The sequence below is a fragment of the Neoarius graeffei genome, chromosome 10 (genome assembly GCF_027579695.1).
Source record: "Neoarius graeffei isolate fNeoGra1 chromosome 10, fNeoGra1.pri, whole genome shotgun sequence".
Taxonomy (NCBI): domain Eukaryota; kingdom Metazoa; phylum Chordata; class Actinopteri; order Siluriformes; family Ariidae; genus Neoarius; species Neoarius graeffei.
Genome location: NC_083578.1, coordinates 86,244,990 through 86,265,785, shown reverse-complemented (window position 1 = coordinate 86,265,785; position 20,796 = coordinate 86,244,990). Strand labels below are relative to the sequence as shown.

The 20,796-nt window shown below is 40.3% G+C and overlaps 1 protein-coding gene across 5 annotated transcripts in view; it reads right to left on the bottom strand.

The window, feature by feature from the left end:
• Positions 1-7,786: 7,786 nt before the first annotated feature.
• The window catches only part of nfic (nuclear factor I/C), a 335,473-nt gene continuing 322,463 nt past the window's right edge, over positions 7,787-20,796 (bottom strand). For 3 of the 5 annotated variants that reach the window (XM_060932489.1, XM_060932491.1, XM_060932488.1), the window contains exon 11: positions 7,787-8,049. In XM_060932489.1, the coding sequence (XP_060788472.1) occupies positions 7,954-8,049 (96 nt within the window). In that variant the 3' untranslated portion in view covers positions 7,787-7,953. The remainder of the gene's footprint in view (positions 8,050-20,796) is intronic. The other 2 variants (XM_060932490.1, XM_060932494.1) reach the window with 2 other exon arrangements.

Sequence of the window (20,796 nt, the reverse complement as noted above, 5' to 3'; positions counted from 1 at the left end):
TTCTGAATATGACAATATTTAACAGTTATTCCACAAAATCGAGTCGTACATGAGCCGATAGCTGACGAGGCGCCTAGCACCAAGTTGTCTATAATCCATGTACGACGAGATTGAGTGGAATAACTGTTTTATTCTCTCCACATTCACTGGATTTTAAGGAACAGAGCATTTTTATTTTTATTTTTTGAAAATTTGATAAATAAAAACTTTATACAAAACGTCCGACAAAATCATTTCCGCTTAGAATGTAAACAAACCGGCAAAATGACAGGAGCAATTTGTGAAAAATGCAATGATAATAATAATTCTTGAAAAATTAAAAAGATATGTTCTTACCATCAAATACTTTCATTTCATATTTTGTTGCCTTTTTTTGTATTTTTTGGGGTTTTCTTTTCAAGTAGAGTTTTTATTTCATCCTCGGTTAGTTCAGCAACACACTCTGCCATTTTGTTGTTCTTCTTCTTTACTTTTTTTTTGGTGGTGGTTGGCAAACCAACTTAAAGGTGTATTACCGCCACCGACTGGGCTGGAGTGTGGAACAGGAGCTACTGGGGGGAAAGAATATTTTCTTTAAAGTATTTCTGTTTCTTTTAAATACTTGATAACACACGCCACCATTTTGTTTTTCTCTACTCACGGTATACGAGCTGATATCCTAGTAGTAGAGTAGCCAATCAGAGCATACGATTGCTCATATCCAGTGAATGTGGATAGAATAATTCTCATTATGTGAAAATTAAATCTATTTCTTGACATCTTTACTAATTTCAAGCTTGAAGTTGTATTGGAGGATAATTTTGCTTGTTTCTAGAAATACAGTGGTGCTTGAAAGTTTGTGAACCCTTTAGAATTGTCTTTATTTCTGCATAAATATGACCGAAAACATCATCAGATTTGCACACAAGTCCTAAAAGTAGATACAGAGAACCCAGTTAAACAAATGAGGCAAAAATATTATACTTGGTCATTTATTTACTGAGGAAAATGATCCAATATTACATATCTGTGAGTGGCAAAAGTATGTGAACCTCTAGGATTAGCAGTTAATTTGAAGGTGAAATTAGAGTCAGGTGTTTTCAATCAATGGGATGACAATGAGGTGTGAGTGGGCACCCTGTTTTATTTAAAGAACAGGGATCTATCAAAGTCTGATCTTCACAACACATGTTTGTGGAAGTGTATCATGGCACGAATAAAGGAGATTTCTGAGGACCTCAGAAAAAGCGTTGTTGATGCTCATCAGGCTGGAAAAGGTTACAAAGCCATCTCTAAAGAGTTTGGACTCTACCAATCCACAGTCAGACAGATTATGTACAAATGGAGGAAATTCAAGACCATTGTTACCCTCCCCAGGAGTGGTCGACCAACAAAGATCACTCCAAGAGCAAGGCATGTAATAGTCAGCGAGGTCACAAAGGACCCCAGGGTAACTTATAAGCAACTGAAGGCCTCTCTCACATTGGCTAATGTTCATGAGTCCACCATCAGGAGAACACTGAACAACAATGGTGTGCATGGCAGGGTTGCAAGGAGCAAGCTACTGCTCTCCAGAAAGAACATTGCTGCTCATCTGTAGTTTGCTAAAGATCACATGGACAAGCCAGAAGGCTATTGGAAAAATGTTTTGTGGACGGATAAGACCAAAATAGAACTTTTTGGTTTAAATGAGAAGCGTTATGTTTGGAGAAAGGAAAACACTGCATTCCAGCATAAGAACCTTATCCCATCTGTGAAACATGGTGGTGGTAGTATCATGGTTTGGGCCTGTTTTGCTGCATCTGGGCCAGGACGGCTTGCCATCATTGATGGAACAATGAATTCTAAAGGAAAATGTCAGGACATCTGTCCATGAACTGAATCTCAAGAGAAGGTGGGTCATGCAGCAAGACAACAACCCTAAGCACACAAGTCGTTCTATCAAAGAATGGTTAAAGAAGAATAAAGTTAATGTTTTGGAATGGCCAAGTCAAAGTTCTGACCTTAATCCAATGGAAATGTTGTGGAAGGACCTGAAGCGAGCAGTTCATGTGAGGAAACCCACCAACATCCCAGAGTTGAAGCTGTTCTGTACTGAGGAACGGGCTAAAATTCCTCCAAGCCGGTGTGCAGGACTGATCAACAGTTACCGCAAACGTTTAGTTGCAGTTATTGCTGCACAAGGGGGTCACACCAGATACCGAAAGCAAAGGTTCACATACTTTTGCCACTCACAGATATGTAATATTGGATCATTTTCCTCAATAAATAAATGCCCAAGTATAATATTTTTGTCTCATTTGTTTAACTGGGTTCTCTTTATCTACTTTTAGGACTTGTGTGAAAATCTGATGATGTTTTAGGTCATATTTATGCAGAAATATAGAAAATTCTAAAGGGTTCACAAACTTTCAAGCACCACTGTAGCTATGTAAAAGTTTGAAATACTCCAGGACTCGACATTAACGGTAGTCTGACTGTCCGGGACAAATAAATATTTGGTCCAGAGGAGTCAAATTCATCCGCATCTGCCTGCCCGATGGGACGAGTTGAATATTTATTGAAAACTGTCATTTTTATAGTAATTATTCAAGAGTTACATCAATAAAGTTCCAACAAAACCAGTTCTATCCCCTCAGTGATCCGGCCGTGTTATTGTCTACGAAATTCTGGGGAAACTGAGTACAGCAGGTGAGTGTGTAAAAATAAACATGGCGTAATATCTAATTATAGATTATTAGACTTCATGGAAATTGGAGAAACGGCGATCAAACACCTCAATAAAATAAATATCTGTGGTGAATCTTCATTTCATTTAATTCGGATGTTCATTGTATTTTTCTTTTGTATGGCTCACATTAAACATCACAAACGTGGTAAACTATTTCAGGGGAATTTTACAACAGTGCCAAACTCACTTACGGTTTGTTTTCGTTCACAACGTGATTCTGTCGCCCTTATCATGTCCAGTGAATGTGGATAGAATATAGTGGAATATTAATGTGCATGTAAACATACTGACTTATGCATTTATTAAGACGAACCAGCCAATCACATACAGCACTGCTTCAGTAATTAGTCGATTAATTAAAGAGATTAATTAACAAACAGATTTATTAATTTATACTTTTGTAGGTATCATGCCGCCATTTTGTCTCTGGGGACTACAAGTCCCAGTCCTCTTCCGCGTGACCTACGTCACGCGTGGGCGGGATCATCTACGTCAGTCCGCCATGCGCGCATAAATCCGGGCGGAAGTTCTGCTCTTGGTCTCTCGTGTCTGGATTTCAAGGAGTCTAGACGCATGAAGAGATGCTCTCAAACCCGAAAACACCTCTTTCTTGCAAGATCCATCATTCAGCGCGATTTCTTACCCTTGGCCAAGGTAAACTCTAGAGTCGCGCGAGCTTTAAACTCAACCTGAGTTACAACCGGTTTATTCGTATTAGAAGTGACGTCACGACTGCAGCCCAGGCAGTTAAAAGTTAAGAAGCGATTGAATCCTTTTTAACTCACAAGCGCTGTGCATCTTATTCTGATCAGAGACTTTTCCTCACGAACGCTGAAGTTCGGACCAAGAGTCCTCTGCTTTCCACGGGAACCACCCAAGTGCTCCGCCGGACCCAAGAAGACTCTGCACTTTCTACACGGGCGGCTCACGTGCTTCATGAACAGCGAAGCTCTGCAACGGCGAACATCTTCTTCATATCTTGCTAAAGGCAGGATTAAGTAAGATTTTGGCATTTGGGCATAATTAAGATAGTCTTAGGAATTTGCTTTTATTGAAATAGTGTGAATTTAAACCCAGGTTTATCTGTTACACTGTTAGACACGCAGCGTGTTGAATTGTTCTGTTCTATGTTCTCTCAATTGTTTAATAGATAGGCTGTGCATGCTCCTCTCTGACTAACACTTTAATTTCCTTATCATACATTTTGACCTTATCAAGGTTTCAGTGAGTTTGGTAATGTTATGAGTGTGGAATCTTTTTGTTACTGAGAAAACACGTGCTCAACAGGCCTGACCAGGCCTGATACACTTTAGATAGCTTCCCTTTGTCTTTAGCAACACGTGCTCAGTAGGCCTCACCAGGCCTAACAACCACACTTTAGCTAGGCCATAGGGCCTTTCACAAACACACACTAGCAACACAAGGCTAATCTAGGCCTCCACCACGTGTAGTTAGCTACATGAGGCTAAACACGTGGTCAAGTCCTTCCCACACACACACACACACTCAAGCACATTAGCAACAGAGCTAATCCTTTGTTCTGTTTAGATAACATTCCTTTGTTTTAGCTAGCAACAAGCTAGGCCATACACACACACACACACACACACACACACACACACACACACACCATATCATATTTGTATATATTGATTATCCATTTTTATCTTTGTTATAATAAATCCATTTATTATCAAAGCTGTGTGTATTCATCTTGTTGGTGAACAATATCTGAAGTCCCCAATCTCTCAAAGAATTCAAAAAGGTGCATATAAGTTATGTAATATGGTAAGTGATCGTAATAATTTGGAAATATACCATAATCTAGCTGTTTGGTAATTTATCCAGGATTAATGGTATGATTCACTAAATGATTCACTGAACGATTCACTAAATGATTCACTGAATGATTCACTTCAAATGAGACTGATTCTATGGTATGATTCAATTCAAATGAGTCAAAGTAAACGATTCAATGGGATTGATTCATTTTAATTATTAACCTTCAAATTTAATGAGACTGATTCTATGGTATGATTCAATTCAAATGAGTCAAAGTAAACGATTCAATGGGATTGATTCATTTTAATTATTAACCTTCAAATTTAATTAGACTGATTTAATGAGATTGATCACTTAATTTCAATAATTAACTGATTGCACCCACACTTTGTTTCTTTGCTCCCAGTCACGTCCCAACAAACTCTGAGGAACAGTATTATGAAACCATCTATAAAATGCAAGTCTGCTCATATGTTAATACTCGACTCCAATCTGTAGCAGTAAAAGCTGAACTATTTATCTTTACAGCATAATTATGTGGAACTTGTTCAGATTAGCTTGTGGTGTGTGTTTGTGTGTGTGTAGGGTCTCAGAGTGATGTGCCGTGGGTCGCTCGAGTTCCCGTTATAACTGCACTTTGCTCTTTATAGACACACACACATGCACATTTATTGCTTGCTCACTGAAGTCAGTCAGTCAGGGAAAAGCACAAAGCCGTCATGTCGTACCTCAGGAGTGTCCTCGCTTGCTTATTCCTGCTCGTTTCAATCTGCCAGGCAAAAACTGGTAAGAAAATTCATCTTTCTGTCTACTTTATATTATATTTAATGATTTTACAGCCTCTTGAGTGGCTCTGGTTATATATTTTTCATGTAAGGCAGTGTACACCACAGCACTTTCCCAATGATTACAAATTACACTTACATGCTATACTTTTTATCCTTTTTTAGCTACACATAATATAATATAATATAATATAATATAATATAATATAATATAATATAATATTCTAACCACATTCACTGGATATGAGCAATCGCACACTCTGCTACTCTACTACTAGGATATCAGCTCATATACTGTACCGTGAGGAGAGAAAAACAAAATGGCGGAGTGTCACTGAACCAACCAAGGACGAAATAAAAACTCTACTCGAAAAAAGCCAAAAAATACAAAAAGAATTTTAAAAAGCAGCAACAAAATATGGAATGAAAGTATTTGCTGGTAAGAACGTGTCTTTTTTATTTTTTTCATGAATTATTATTATTATTATTAGCTCATCCGGCTGACAGGCGATGAGTTTATGCCATCATGTGTTGTCCGTCGTCCGTCATCCACATTTCACGAAAATTGCTTCTTCTCTCTCAATTCTTCACTGATTTTTATTCTTTTTGGCAGGAAGTTAGGATGTATATGCAGGAAGGGTGCATATACAGTAGCTTCTACCCAATTTGCATAATTGCAATTAATAATGAAGATATGGAGTAATCAATCAATCCCTAACGAGCAGTTTCCACACAAATCTCTTCTTCTTCATTTCTTCGATTTTGATTCTTTCCGCCATGAAGGTAGGGGTACCTAGGGTGCATATAATTTCTACCCAGATTTGCTTAATAACAATTATTAATGAAATTATGGACTAATTAAGCCTTAATGGGCAGTTTAACAAAAAGGTCAATTCCTCGCCGTTTTGGATTCTTTCTGGAAAATAGGTCGGTATTCCTAGGGTGGATATCGCTCCTATATATAGCTTGTATATAGTGTATATAGCTTGCAACATTTATTGCGCAAGGAAGGTGGCCCACTTTAGATCGTTCCTTCTGGACTCGACGGGACCGGAGTGAGCTACGCCATCATCGACGGTCTCATTATTATTATTATTGCATTTTTCACAAATCGCTCTGGTCATTTCGCCGGTTTGTTTACGTTCTTCATTTTTAAGCATTAAAATTTGTTGTTTTAGACTGATTCAAAAGCTCAAAGAAGTTTGAAAATTACAGAACTGAAATGTCCAAGGAAGAATTAAATAAACGTCTAAAGCTGTTCTATACCTCGGCACGACAGCAAGATGGCGCTTTCTACAAAAAAACAACACTAAAGTCAATTCGTGCCGCCATCGATAGTTTTTTAAGAAGTCCGCCTAAGCGGAAATTATTTTGTTGGACATTTTGTATAAAGTTTTTATTTATTGAATTTGCAAAAATAAATAAATAAATAAATAAATAAAATAATAATAATAAAAATGCTCCGTTTCTCAAAATCCAGTGAATGTGGATAGAATAAAGCAGTTATTCCACTCAAGCTCGTCGTACATGGATTATAGCCGACTATCAGCTCATGTACGACTCGATTTTGTGGAATAACTGTTATTTCGTTTTTTCACGGTCCAAATCCTGCGCTCTGATTGGCTGGCGAGTGGGTCCGTATCCTACGGTATGGACCCCGGTTACGGACCTCTGGCGACTCGCTCGTTCACAACAACAACAAACATAGTAGCATTTTTTGTCAACATTTATTTTTTTATAAGATTTATTTATAAGATTATCAAAAATCTTATGAATTTTTTTCCAGCATTTCTCAGGAGAATAGCATTAATTTTACAGCATGGATAGCGATAACGACAGTGTTCACAGCGAAAGCGAGTTTTACTACCCTGAGGAAGAAGAAATAAAAGGAAACATTTCAGGAGAAAGCTAAAAACCTGTAACTTGCTAACACCGAGCAAAAACATGGCTGAATCCTGAATGACTCAATTTTGTATAAATAGGGGACTATATAGGCGGCAAAATGTAGTTTTTTCCTGCCATGGAAGTGCACTTGTATACCGAGGAGGAAGCAATTTGCATTACAGCCGTGAATGAGGATTCAAAATGGCAGCTCGGCTCGGTTTTCCCTTTCGGGCGCTCTCACTTTCTGTTAGAATTTGGTAAAGAAAAAATAAATATATTATTTACCAGCTTAAGGTCGATCCGTATGGTGAAATACTGTGACCTCGGCCTTGAATACTGACCTCGGCCCAGAGGGCCTCGCTCAGTACTTTCAAGACCTCGGTCACGGTATTTCACCATACGGACCTCCCAGCTGGTAAATAACACATTATAATACTGTGAAACATCTGCAAGACACATTGGTTCCTGTTCTCACTTTGGTTACAGTTTTCTCTTTGACTGATACAAAGCGCTAACACTGGAGACTCCTTCCAAAAATGATGAATATTCACAGAACTCCAGACGTAAAACTTCACCATATTCATAATTACATGTGTATTTTTAATGTAGTGCATCCACAATACAAGTCCCTGAGAATGAACTGTAACTATACTATAGAAAGAACGTATTAGAACAAGGGAATTAAAATAAACCGTTCTGACCAATCAGAAGAGAGATTCGTTGCCAAACGGCTGCAAGTTGAGGACTTTTTCCATGTATGTGAACCTACACAGGCGGCCTGAGAGCCAGCACTCAGGAGTACAGCTGGGAGACCAGAGCGATGGTGGGATTGGCAGCAACGGTCGGCTTCCTCTTCATCGTCTTCATCATCCTTATCGTGAAAAGGATCTTTTTCAAGAAAGACAAGTGAGTATACATCATCATCAACATTTACCTCTATTCATTGGGCACATTACAAACTCCAGGCACGAAAGAGCAATACAACTGCTGAAGGCCTGAACTCTCACAGGGTGCTTTACGAGTTTGCGGAATAATAAACTTTCACTTTTTTCACTTTGACATCTACATAGCTTGAATGCTTTCTAATAGTCCATATTAGTGCATATTTACGCAGTATTTTAATGGTTCCCCAAAGGCAAGGTTCTAAAACAGAGACTAAAACAGAGACTGCTGAGAGAGTAATACACGACTAGTTATTACTGCTATAACTTGACCTTATCAGTAAATTCAGCGACAAAAGATAAAAACAAGAGATGCGTCATTCATTAATAAATAATAATTTATTGCTCGTGCATTCCAAAAATTCTCAATGCCCTTTACGTATATATAATTATTATACATACAAGGCACTTTTTCCATGGAATAAAAGCATGCGTTCTATTCCCTTCTAGTGGGTTTACTAATAGCATGCAATATTGTTATCATATCGCTTATCCTCCGTGTATCTCCCCAATGGAGAATGAGCGTGCAATATTTTTATAATATTGCACGTTGTCAAGACAACATGACGTCACACATCAGAGCTCATGAGAAGATCCAGTGACAACTTTTCTGCTGCACATGCGCATAATCATTTCTTTGTTGGCTGGGAAAGAGAGAAGACAAGGTTAATCCAGTGCTACTGCTAGGATTAGCTATGCGATAATTAAGCACTAAATAAATAAACTGAAAACTGAAACCGAAGATGTGCTGAACACCCGAAAGGCTACCAAAACCTCATTAGATATTCTTCATGCATATGTACAAGAGAAAAACATACCAATGGACATTGAAAAACTGAAAAAGAGACACGTCAGAGATGTAAAACTTCTGCACTAGCGAGTGACTGTGACAGTTTGTAAATAAACATGGCTGCAAAGTTTGCTTCATTAAAAGAAGAAGAAACCTTTATTCATCACTTTACAGTGAAATTCATCCTCTGCATTTAACCCATCTGAAGCAGTGAACACATGCACACACACTCAGAGCAGTGGGCAGCCACACCAGAGCGCCCGGGGAGCAGTCAGGGGTTCGGTACCTTGCTCAAGGGCACCTCAGCCCAAGGCCGCCCCACGTTAACCTAACTGCATGTCTTTGGATTGTGGGGGAAACTGGAGCACCCAGAGGAAACCCACGCAGACACGGGGAGAACATGCAAACTCCACACAGAAAGGCCCTCGCCGGCCGCTGGGTTCGAACCTGGAACCTTCTTGCTGTGAGGCGACTGTGCTAACCACTACACCACCGTGCCGCAAAAGAGGAAGATTTTGAGAGAATTTTGTCTGCCAGGTCACTCCATTGTGTGTAGTTGTCGATGTTGATTTTAAAAGTAACTAAGTAAATTACACAGGGAATAAAATAATAATAATAATAAAATAATAATAATAATAATAATAATAATAATTGGCAAAGTTTGTTTGTTTGTTTGTCTTGAGCTAATGTCGCCATTTCTCGATGGATTTTCACCAAATTTTGCAAATAAAAATCTGAAAAATGTGGTGTGCATTAGTATTCAGCCCCCTGTACTCTGATACCTCTAAATACAATCCAGTGCAATCAATTGCCTTCAGAAGTCATCTAATTAGTTAATAGAGTCCTACTGTGTGTAATTTACTCTCAGCATAAATACACTTGTTCTGTGAAGGCCTCAGTGGTTTGTTAGAGAACACTGAAGAACAAACAGCATCATGAAGACCAAAGAACTCACCAGACAGGTCAGGGATAAAGTTCTGGAGAAGTTTAAAGCAGGGTTAGGTTAGAAAACAATATCCCAAGCTCTGAACATCTCAAGAAGCGCTGTTCAATCCATCATTCAAAAATGGAAAAAGTATGGCACAACTGCAAACCTACCAAGACATGGCCGTCCACCTAAACTGACAGCGCGAGCAAGGAGAGCGCTGGTCAGAGAAGCAGCCAAGAGGCCCATGATCACTCTGGAGGAGCTGCAGAAATCCACAGCTCAGGTGGGAGAATCTGTGCACAGGACAACTATAAGTCGTACACTCCACAAATCCGGCCTTTTTGGAAGAGTGGCAAGAAGAAAGCCATTGCTGAAAGACAGGCATAAGAAATGTAAGGGACACAGCAAACATGCGGAAGAAGGTGCTTTGGTCAGATGAGACCAAAGTTGAACTTTTTGGCCTAAATGCAATATTAAAGATAATATTAAAGAGACATCTCATCTCATCTCATTATCTCTAGCCGCTTTATCCTTCTACAGGGTCGCAGGCAAGCTGGAGCCTATCCCAGCTGACTACGGGCGAAAGGCAGGGTACACCCTGGACAAGTCGCCAGGTCATCACAGGGCTGACACATAGACACAGACAACCATTCACACTCACATTCACACCTACGGTCAATTTAGAGTCACCAGTTAACCTAACCTGCATGTCTTTGGACTGTGGGGGAAACCGGAGCACCCGGAGGAAACCCACGCGGACACGGGGAGAACATGCAAACTCCACACAGAAAGGCCCTCGCCGGCCACGGGGCTCGAACCCAGGACCTTCTTGCTGTGAGGCGACAGCGCTAACCACTACACCACCGTGCCGCCCTTAAAGAGACATCATATATTAAAAAAAGAGTGTCTTCTTTTGATGAATCCAGTTTGGTCTGGGTGTATAATGGAGGGAAGAGCAGATTCCAATCTAAGAGACAGGGCCTTAGCAAGAATCTTAATATCTGCATTTAGTAGTGATACGGGGCGGTATGAAGAGCAGTAGTCCGGATCCTTATTCTTCTTCAATATTAAGGAAATAGAGGCTTGTCGGAGAGAGGGAGGCAGTGTGCCAGACAATAAGGATTCACTGAACATGTTTAATAGAAGAGGCACAATTTGGGCAGAGAACTTTTTATAAAATTCTATTGGCAGTCCGTCAGGTCCAGGGGACTTTCCAGATTGCGTAGTACAAATTGCCTTAACAATTTTGTCTCCATGGAGAGTTTGATCAAGGATCTCCTTCTGGCTAGAAGTAATGGTAGACATTTCTGTTTTTATTTGAATAAAGAAGGATGTCAATGCCTGAGGGTCAGTGTTGTGCTCAGATGTGTAGAGAGCGCTATAGAAGTCTTTAAATGCTTTATTTATTTCTAAGGGGTCAGTAACTATGCCTGATGGAGTGGTTATTTTTGGAATTAGATTGGATGTGAAGGCCTGTCTCGGTTGATATGCCAACAGCTTGGATGGCCTTTCCCCGGACTCATACAAAGAATGTCTCAACTTTAATAATTTAGCTTCTGCCTGTTCAGTAGCCAAAATATCAAACTCAGATTTTAAGGTAATGAGTCTTTTAAATCTCTCTGGTGTTCGGCTAGAAGCATAATCATCATCAAGCTGGGCTATTTCAGCAAGAAGCTGAGCTTGACGTTCTTTGCGCTGTTTCCCCTGGAATCCACAAAAGCCTAAAATTTGTCCCCTAATGAATGCCTTGAAAGTCTCCCAGATAAGTGAAGCGGAGACCCCTGGATAAACATTAGTAGATACAAAGATATCTATCTGAACTGATATAAAGTTAATAAACGCCTCATCTGAAAGCAAGAGTGAGTTGAAACGCCAGGGGATGCGGGAGTTGGGCTTCTCAGGAAAAGATAGCACTAAAGATACTGGAGCATGGTCAGAGATTACAATAGGATTGTAAGAAACTGTATGTATATGAGAAAGGAGCCTGTCATCCAAAAGAAAAAAGTCAATACGAGAGAAAGAGTGATGTACTGGAGAAAAAAAAGAAAACTTTTTAGTTTGAGGATATAGAAACCGCCAAGGATCGCTAACACCATATTCCTCCATAAAAGATTTGATCACATAAGCTGATTTTGAGTCACGAACGGCTCTAGTGGAAGACCGGTCCAAAGAAGTATTTAAACAACAGTTAAAGTCACCACCTAATATGAGATAATGGGATTGAAGGTCGGGAATTGCTGAAAAGAGCTTCTGAAAAAATATGTCCTTATCCTGATTAGGTGCATATATACTGGCAAGAACTACTGGCATGTTATATAAAGTGCCTGAAACAAAAACATAGCGCCCGTTAGGATCCGCAACAGTATGTAGCGCATTAAATGGGACTGCTTTATGAATTATAATAGCTGCCCCCCCCTTGATCTGCTAGAAAAATTAGAATGATATAATTGCCCAACCCATTTACGCCTTAATTTTGTGTGCTCTAATGTCCCCAAATGGGTTTCTTGTAAAAAGGCAACCACTGAATGCAGGCTGTGTAAATGGTTTAATACCTTATTGCACTTGACTGGTGAATTCAAGCCCTTTACATTCCAGCTCACAACAGAGAAGTCACCTCCCTGGGTTAAAGAACCTTTAGCTGCCGCCATACGATGCCCAATCAGTCAGTGTAGCAAAAAAGAGTAGATAAATAAAAGAGGGCAGATGGGCCGCAGGAGTATGATAAAAGACCATCATCATTGGCGATCACTCGTAACGAGTATGATTGTCCTCCTGACGGTGGGTCTGGTCACTTGTGGGTTGTCAGGTGGCGGTTGAGGCCAATCCTCGATCCACAGTCTCTATTGCAGTGGGGGCATATGTAAATTGTTGTCCTGGAGGTGGTGGTTTGGGGAGCCGTTTTGGTGGTGGTTCTCTCCTTCCTCAGTTGCCTTTTAGTTTCTGCAGCACGGTGGAGGTCCTCTTCTAGGTGTGCTGTACCCTCATGGACCATCCTTCTCTACTCATCTCTTTTGAGGGCAGCCTCCTCCCAGTTATTGAGATTGAAGTGACACTTTCTGAGGTGTACTTTGATCATGTCTTTGTACCGCTTCTTCTGCCCTCCTTGGGTATGCTTTCCTTCCTTTAGTTGCCCATACAGAATCTGTAGACCATGTAGTGGGAGTGGGGCAAAAACAGCCATACAAAAAAAAAAAAGAAAAGAAATGGAAAAAAAAATTGCACAGTAATAACACAAAACTGAGAGCATTTAGAAAATGCAAGCACAATCATAAGCCAGGTACCTCCCCCCCAGCAGCTTACCAAACAAGCTGCAGTTATGAACATTTTGGTATCTTCCAGAACTTCAAGAAGCTATACGTTTCAATAGGAACATGTGATAGCAATAACACAAATAACAATGAGGGAGTATTAAAACAATGTCTATATAAGACAGAGATCCGCCAGGCTGAAGCAGTGGGCCTGTAGAACAAAAATATTAAACGGCCTGAGTGAGAGAGCAAGATAGGGCGGAGGCCAGTTCGTGAACAGAGGAGTTAAAGAGTCAACATTTCCCCATTTCCGTTCAAATTAACTCTGCTGTCAAACCTGGCCCACATTAGCCGACCTTCACGAGTTATGACACAGAGTCCACATCTGCACGGCCATTAGAAGCGACGTTATTATTCAGCTCGGCGGGGTTTTCTTGAATCAATAGATGTTGTCGAATAAAGCGTTCAGCTGCGGCTGGATTCTCGAATCTGTGCTGCTCGCCGTTCAGTAGAGTGATCCTCAGATGGCCCGGGTAGAAAAATCCATAGTCCTTGACTGCAGAATTCCCACGCAGCAGGCGTTTGACATCAGTAAATTCCTTGCGTTTCTTAGATTGAGCGGCCGTGAGGTCGGGGAAAATATGTACCCGTCTGCCATCATGTTGCAGTGAGTCGCCCATCTCCCTGGCTTTGCGAAGTAGAACAGCCCTGTTCCTCTGATACAGCAGTCGTAAGATCACTGGCCACGGTGCTTCGTCACTCTTTGGTTTAGGACGTAAGGCTCTGTGGGCACGATCGATGGCCGGTTCAAAGCTGAGGTCGAGAGTATCGTGCAACCATTTATGTCTGTAAAGATTCTCAGTCATCCAGGTCATGGTAAACTGTGGGTGGTAAAAGAGAGCAACTGGACTTGCTTGAAGATTCTTGAAGACGTTTCACCTCTCATCCGAAAGGCTTCTTCAGTTCTGTCTGACTGGTAGGGAGCATCAGGTATTTATCCTCTCATGGATGAAAAGCTCATCTAAGGTGTCATTGAGTCATCCTGTTGGTGTGGGTCACTGGGGGCTGGTTGTGAACGGCCTCGAGAGTCGTGATCCTCAGGTGGCCCTCGTGCAACCGTTTAGTTAGCCAGCTAGCTGCTTGAGGACCCTCTACGCCCTCTTTCAGGCCAATCACTCTGATGTTATTCCGTCTGGATCTACTTTCTAGCTCCTCGCATTTAGTTTTCAAGGACGACACCTCATCGGTCAGGGTGGTGATGGTAGTGTGCAGGTCCTGTATAGAATCTCCGCAAAAAACAGCAGTGTTCTCAATTTTGACTAGCTGGTCAGCATGAGAGTCCAGTGTAGCTTGCAGAGCACTGGTAGTGGAGGTCAATTCTTCACGCACAGAAGATATTTCAGTTCTCAATGATCCGACCACTGACTCGATTTTCGCAAAAAGATCAGTCTTCAATAAGTTCAGCTGGTCAGTAAAAGTCGCCACATTTAAAGGAGCACTAGACTGGCCGTCCTGGCCATGTGCAGAATGTTCACCCTCTTTAGCATTGGCAACTAGCTGCTTAGCACTACGCATCATGGTTGACATTGGCTAAATAAGTTTGAAACGTCGCAAAAGTCTGATAAAATAACTGGTGACTAGCAAAATAATGCACACTAGATCAACCCAGTGTATAAATATTAAACTTAAAGATTGTACTCATCTTGAAAATAATAATTCCCATTACATTTCCAAGGAGCTCACTTAGCTACGTCTGCTAGGCTCCATGACCAGAAGCGCCCCCCATATCAGCATTCTCAAAGGCCAGCGTGAGCTTAACTGTGAGTCAGCACCGTCAGTGCAGCAGTGAAGTCACCTTCCAGCCAGTGTAGCGTTCATCAATAGTGTTAGCGAATGCTAATAAAGCAGTCAAGCCAGTGCTATCTATCAAGAGCAAGTAGCACAGGCTAACGACTGAGAAACTAAGATTTCTGTCTCCAGACTCTTCTTCCACGCTGCACGTTGGCTACAGTATTTTTCACTCAGACTTAAGTACTCATTTCCCTCTGTAATTTACTGAGTTACTTTTAAACTCAACTTTGACAGCTACACAGAATGGGTGACCTGGCAGTCTGCCACTAATCCCTTACAAAATCCTTTGGTTTTTTGGCGTCTGGCTAAGTTTGGGCTGAGCTCAAGTCCCAGCTCGAATAGTAACAGTTCAGCACTGCTTGTAAATATGCGTGAAGAATATCTAATGAAGTTTTGGTCGCCTTTCGGGTGTTCAACGCGTCTTTCTCTCGTGTCAGCTCTGATGTGTGACGTCATGTTGTCGTGACAACCATGCAATATCATAAACCATATTCAACACTCATTCTGCATTGGGTAGAGTTACGTAATATATGTAGGATAAGCGATATGCGAATAATATTGCATGCTAACAAACCAAATGAATGAAACACGCTAGAAGGGAATAGAACACGTTTTTATTCCATGGAAAAAGTGTCCTGTATAGATAATAATAGCCATTAGATAGATGTCTTGTGATTGGACTAGTCGCTAGAAACACAAGCTGGAGATTTAAGAAACGGAGCAGAAATAAAAGAGCTCCTGACTTGTTCAGCTTCCAGGTTCGTCTCTAATTACAGATATTTACACGTGTAGAGTAAACACAAGCTCAAGTTCTACCAAGAACAAACCCCACACGAGTTCTTTGTAGATTTTGAGGAACCATAGCTACAGTGCCTTGAAAAAGTATTCATACCCCTTGAACTTTTTCATATTTTTCCACCTTACAACCACGAACTTAAAAGTTTTTTACTGAGATTTTATGTGATAGACCAACACAGAGTAGCACATAATTGTCAAGTGAAAAGCAAATGATAAATGGTCTTCAAAATTTTAAACAAATAAAAATCTGAAAAATGTGGTGTGCATTAGTATTCAGCCCCCTGTACTCTGATACCTCTAAATACAATCCAGTGCAATCAATTGCCTTCAGAAGTCATCTAATTAGTTAATAGAGTCCTACTGTGTGTAATTTACTCTCAGCATAAATACACTTGTTCTGTGAAGGCCTCAGTGGTTTGTTAGAGAACACTGAAGAACAAACAGCATCATGAAGACCAAAGAACTCACCAGACAGGTCAGGGATAAAGTTCTGGAGAAGTTTAAAGCAGGGTTAGGTTATAAAAATATATCCCAAGCTCTGAACATCTCAAGAAGCACTGTTCAATCCATCATTCAAAAATGGAAAAAGTATGGCACAACTGCAAACCTACCAAGACATGGCCGTCCACCTAAACTGACAGCGCGAGCAAGGAGAGCACTGGTCAGAGAAGCAGCCAAGAGGCCCATGATCACTCTGGAGGAGCTGCAGAAATCCACAGCTTTTTGGTCTAAATGCAAAGTGCTATGTGTGGCGGAAAACTAACACTGCTCATCACCCTGCACGCACCATCCCCACTGTGAAACATGGTGGTGGCAGCATCATGCTATGGGGATGCTTTTCTTCAGCAGGGACAGGGAAGCTGGTCAGAGTTGATGGGAAGATGGATGGAGCTAAATACAAGCAATCCTGGAAGAAAACCTGTTGGAGGCTGCAAAAGACTTGAGACTGGGAAGGAGATTCACCTTCCAGCAAGACAATGACCCTAAACATACAGCCAGAGCTACAATGGAATGGTTTAGATCAAAGAATATTCATGTGTTAGAATGGCCCAGTCAAAGTCCAGACCTAAATCCCATTGAGCATCTGTGGCAAGACTTGAAAATTGCTGTTCACAGACGCTCTCCATCCAATCTGGCTGAGCTTGAGCTATTTTGCAAAGAAGAATGGGCAAAAATTTCAGTGTCTAGATGTGCAAAGCTGGTAGAGACATACCACAAAAGACTTGCAGCTGTAATTGCAGCAAAAGGTGGCTCTACAAAGTATTGACGCAGGGGGGCTGAATACTAATGCACGCCACATTTTTCAGATTTTTATTTGTTTAAAATTTTGAAGACCATTTATCATTTTCGTTTCACTTCACAATTATGTGCTACTCTGTGTTGGTCTATCACATAAAATCTCAGTAAAAACTTTTAAGTTCGTGGTTGTATGGTGGAAAAATGTGAAAAAGTTCAAGGGGTATGAATACTTTTGCAAGGCACTGTACTTCAGTGACTGATTACCAAACGGCCAAGCTGTTCTGCAGCTTAGGAAACTTTTATGGCCTCTTTAGTGATATGATGTTATCTTTATACATATTCAGACGCCGTCCCAAGGTCTCACACGGACACCAGATCACGTCCATTAACACACGTGTTATCACTCAGGCCAAAGCACGCTGATTAACACAATGATTAACTAACCTCCAAGGTTCCAGGGTTGGTAGAGCAAGAGGGACGCGTTATCCATGTATGATCCAAGTGTATTATTATTATTATTATTATTATTATAAATTTTATTATTACTCTTATATACCTGAGTCTAATTTGAGTGATGTTTTCCTCAGCAATGATGAAGAGGCTCACAGTGACAGTGATGTTGAGGTTTGTGAAGTATATGAAAACAAAGCTCTCGAGGTGGAGACGCCAGAAGCAGAAAACATCACCAACCTGTAATTTTCGGAGAACACACACACACCACACACTCACTCACACAGGACTCGGAGTGCTTCATTACATCGTCTAGCTGATGTCTAACGTGGGTTCTGTGTAAACACTGGAAAGTACAAGCTTGTTGCTTGAAAGGATTTTTTTTTAAAACAACATTGATCCATTCTTTTCTACAAAGTGACTTCCAGTGATTTCTAATCCATGTAAACAGCTCAACAATTGAAGATTAGTGAAAAACAAAGCATGCACATGTACTCCATGTAAATGTGTCTTGTTTAAATGTGGAATGTGAATAAAAGCACACTCAAACAGCTAGAACGATATTCCGAAAATTAATTTGCTAAATAAATTATTAAAACAAAAGATGAGACTCTGAGTTTCCATCACAACTCTAGTTGTATACGGGGATTTGAACTTCCTGAACGCTTGAGCTACCATCAGCCTTTTGCATTTCCATAATGCTAGTGGTTTAAAGGCTTTTGCCTCATATTATGAATGGAAATGTTAGTAGTATAAATATGCAGGTGATTTATAGAAGATTGTGCGTACTGATTGATCGAGAAATTCGGACTATTTAACAGTTATTCCACGAAATCGAGTCGTACATGAGCTGAGAGCCGACGAGGCGCGTAGCACTGAGTTGTCTATAATCCGTGTACGACCAGATTGAGTGGAATAACTGTTTTATTCTCTCCACATTCACTGGATTTTGACAAACAGAGCATTTTTATTTTTTGCAAATTCGATAAATAAAAACTTTATACAAAACGTCTAACAAAATCATTTCCGTTTAGAATGTAAACAAACCGGTGAAATGACAGGAGCAATTTGTGAAAAATATGATAATAATAATAATTCTTGAAAAAAAAAAAAAAAAAAAGATACGTTTGTACCATCAAATATTTTCATTTCATATTTTGTTGCTTTTTTTGTATTTTGGGGTTTTTCTTCTTCTTTAGTTTTTTTTTTTTGACGGTTGCATTTAAAGGTGCATTACCGCCACCGACTGGGCTGGAGTGTGGAACAGGAGTTACTAGGGTGGGGTGGGGGGATCCCTATATTTGTTTATTTTGCTACTTCTGTTTCTTTTAAATACTTGATAACACACACTGCCATTTTGTTTTTCTCTACTCACGATATATGAGCTGATATCCTAGTAGTAGAGTAGCCAATCAGAGCACGCGATTGCTCATATCCAATGAATGTGGATAAAATAATGAATAATATTTTGAATAATATTAGCATTATTGGGGCGGCACGGTGGTGTAGTGGTTAGCGCTGTCGCCTCACAGCAAGAAGGTCCTGGGTTCGAGCCCCGGGGCCGGCGAGGGCCTTTCTGTGTGGAGTTTGCATGTTCTCCCCGTGTCCGCGTGGGTTTCCTCCGGGTGCTCCGGTTTCCCCCACAGTCCAAAGACATGCAGGTTAGGTTAACTGGTGACTCTAAATTGACCGTAGGTGTGAATGTGAGTGTGAATGGTTGTCTGTGTCTGTGTGTCAGCCCTGTGATGACCTGGCGACTTGTCCAGGGTGTACCCCGCCTTTCGCCCGTAGTCAGCTGGGATAGGCTCCAGCTTGCCTGCGACCCTGTAGAAGGATAAAGCGGCTAGAGATAATGAGATGAGATGAGATTAGCATTATTGGAGTAACACATTGTCACTCAGACTGCCAGTACTGATTGCTCGAACCAATGACTGTAAAAATAAAAAATGGCGGCTTTGTTATCAAGTATTTAAAAGAAACAGAAATAGTTAAAAGAATATATATTCCCCCCCCCCAGTATTTCCTGTTCCACACTCCAGCCCAGTCGGTGGCAGTAATGCACCTTTAAGTTGGTTTGCCAATTGCCAAAAAACCCTAAAGAAGAAAAACAAAATGGCGGAGCATGTTGCTGAAACAAACGAGGATGAAATAAAAACTCTACTCAAAAACAAAACCCCTAAAAAAACAAAAAAAGGAAAGTATTTGATGGTAAGAATGTATCTTTTTTTATTTTTCAAGAATTATTATTATTATTATTATTATTATTATTATTATTATTGCATTTTCCACAAATTGCTCCTGTCATTTCGCTGGTTTGTTTACATTCTAAGTGGAAATGAGTTTGTCGGTGTTTTGTATACATTTTTATTTTTCAAATTTGCAAAAAATAAAAATGCTTTATTTGTCAAAATCCAGTGAATGTGGATAGAATAAAACAGTTATTCCACTCAATCATTTTGTACACAGCTTAAAGCCAACTCAGTGCTACGCGCCTCATCGGCTCTCAGCTCATGTACAACTCGATTTTGTGGAATAACTGTTAAATATAAATGGATGCAGCTATACAGTTATGACTTAAAAAATGAACTTGGATATACACTCACTGATCAGTTTATTAGGAATCCCTGTAGGTTCCGAATAATTAATTCATGCAAATATAATATAATGTAATCAGCCAATCATGAGGCAGCAACTCAGTGCATAAATGCATCTAAGCATGGACCAAGCACGTCAGTTAATATTAATATTAAAGGGGAGCTGAAGTCATTTTTAAACTTGCTTTATTTCTTAATTAACGTGTTATTCAATTACGTTTTCGGTTTTAGTAACCTTATATCGTGACTCATATTGGCAACTAATTGCAATTAAATATTATACTTATCGGCCTATTCGGTTTTTAGCCGTGTTGAATTTAGTTCATTCGGTCCACGGCAGGCGTCGCTTATCCGCGCGATCTTCACGAGACTTGCGCGAGACTTCGAAACGTGAAGTGTCAGCCAGGTGTCAGTGCCGCCATTTTGAAAACTGTTTCCCAAACGAAATATTGCACAAAAACTAATTTAAATGACGATTACTACCTACTTTTTTCAAACTTTCCTGATTGCTATCAAAACAAACAAAACTTCCGGCTTGATTACATCAGCATTCGAAAGAGGGCGCACGCGTCTTTTGGCAATGTTGGCAGATGTTGGTCACTTTGATTTCCGCTGTACGTTTTACTTCCGTCCTACGATGTCTCGCACAGGTCTCAACGAATCTCGTTTACAGCCATCGCTTTTACGTATGGACTGATACAGTGGGGCAAAAAAGTATTTAGTCAGTCACCAATTGTGCAAGTTCTCCCACTTAAAAAGATGAGAGAGGCCTGTAGTTTTCATCATAGGTACACTT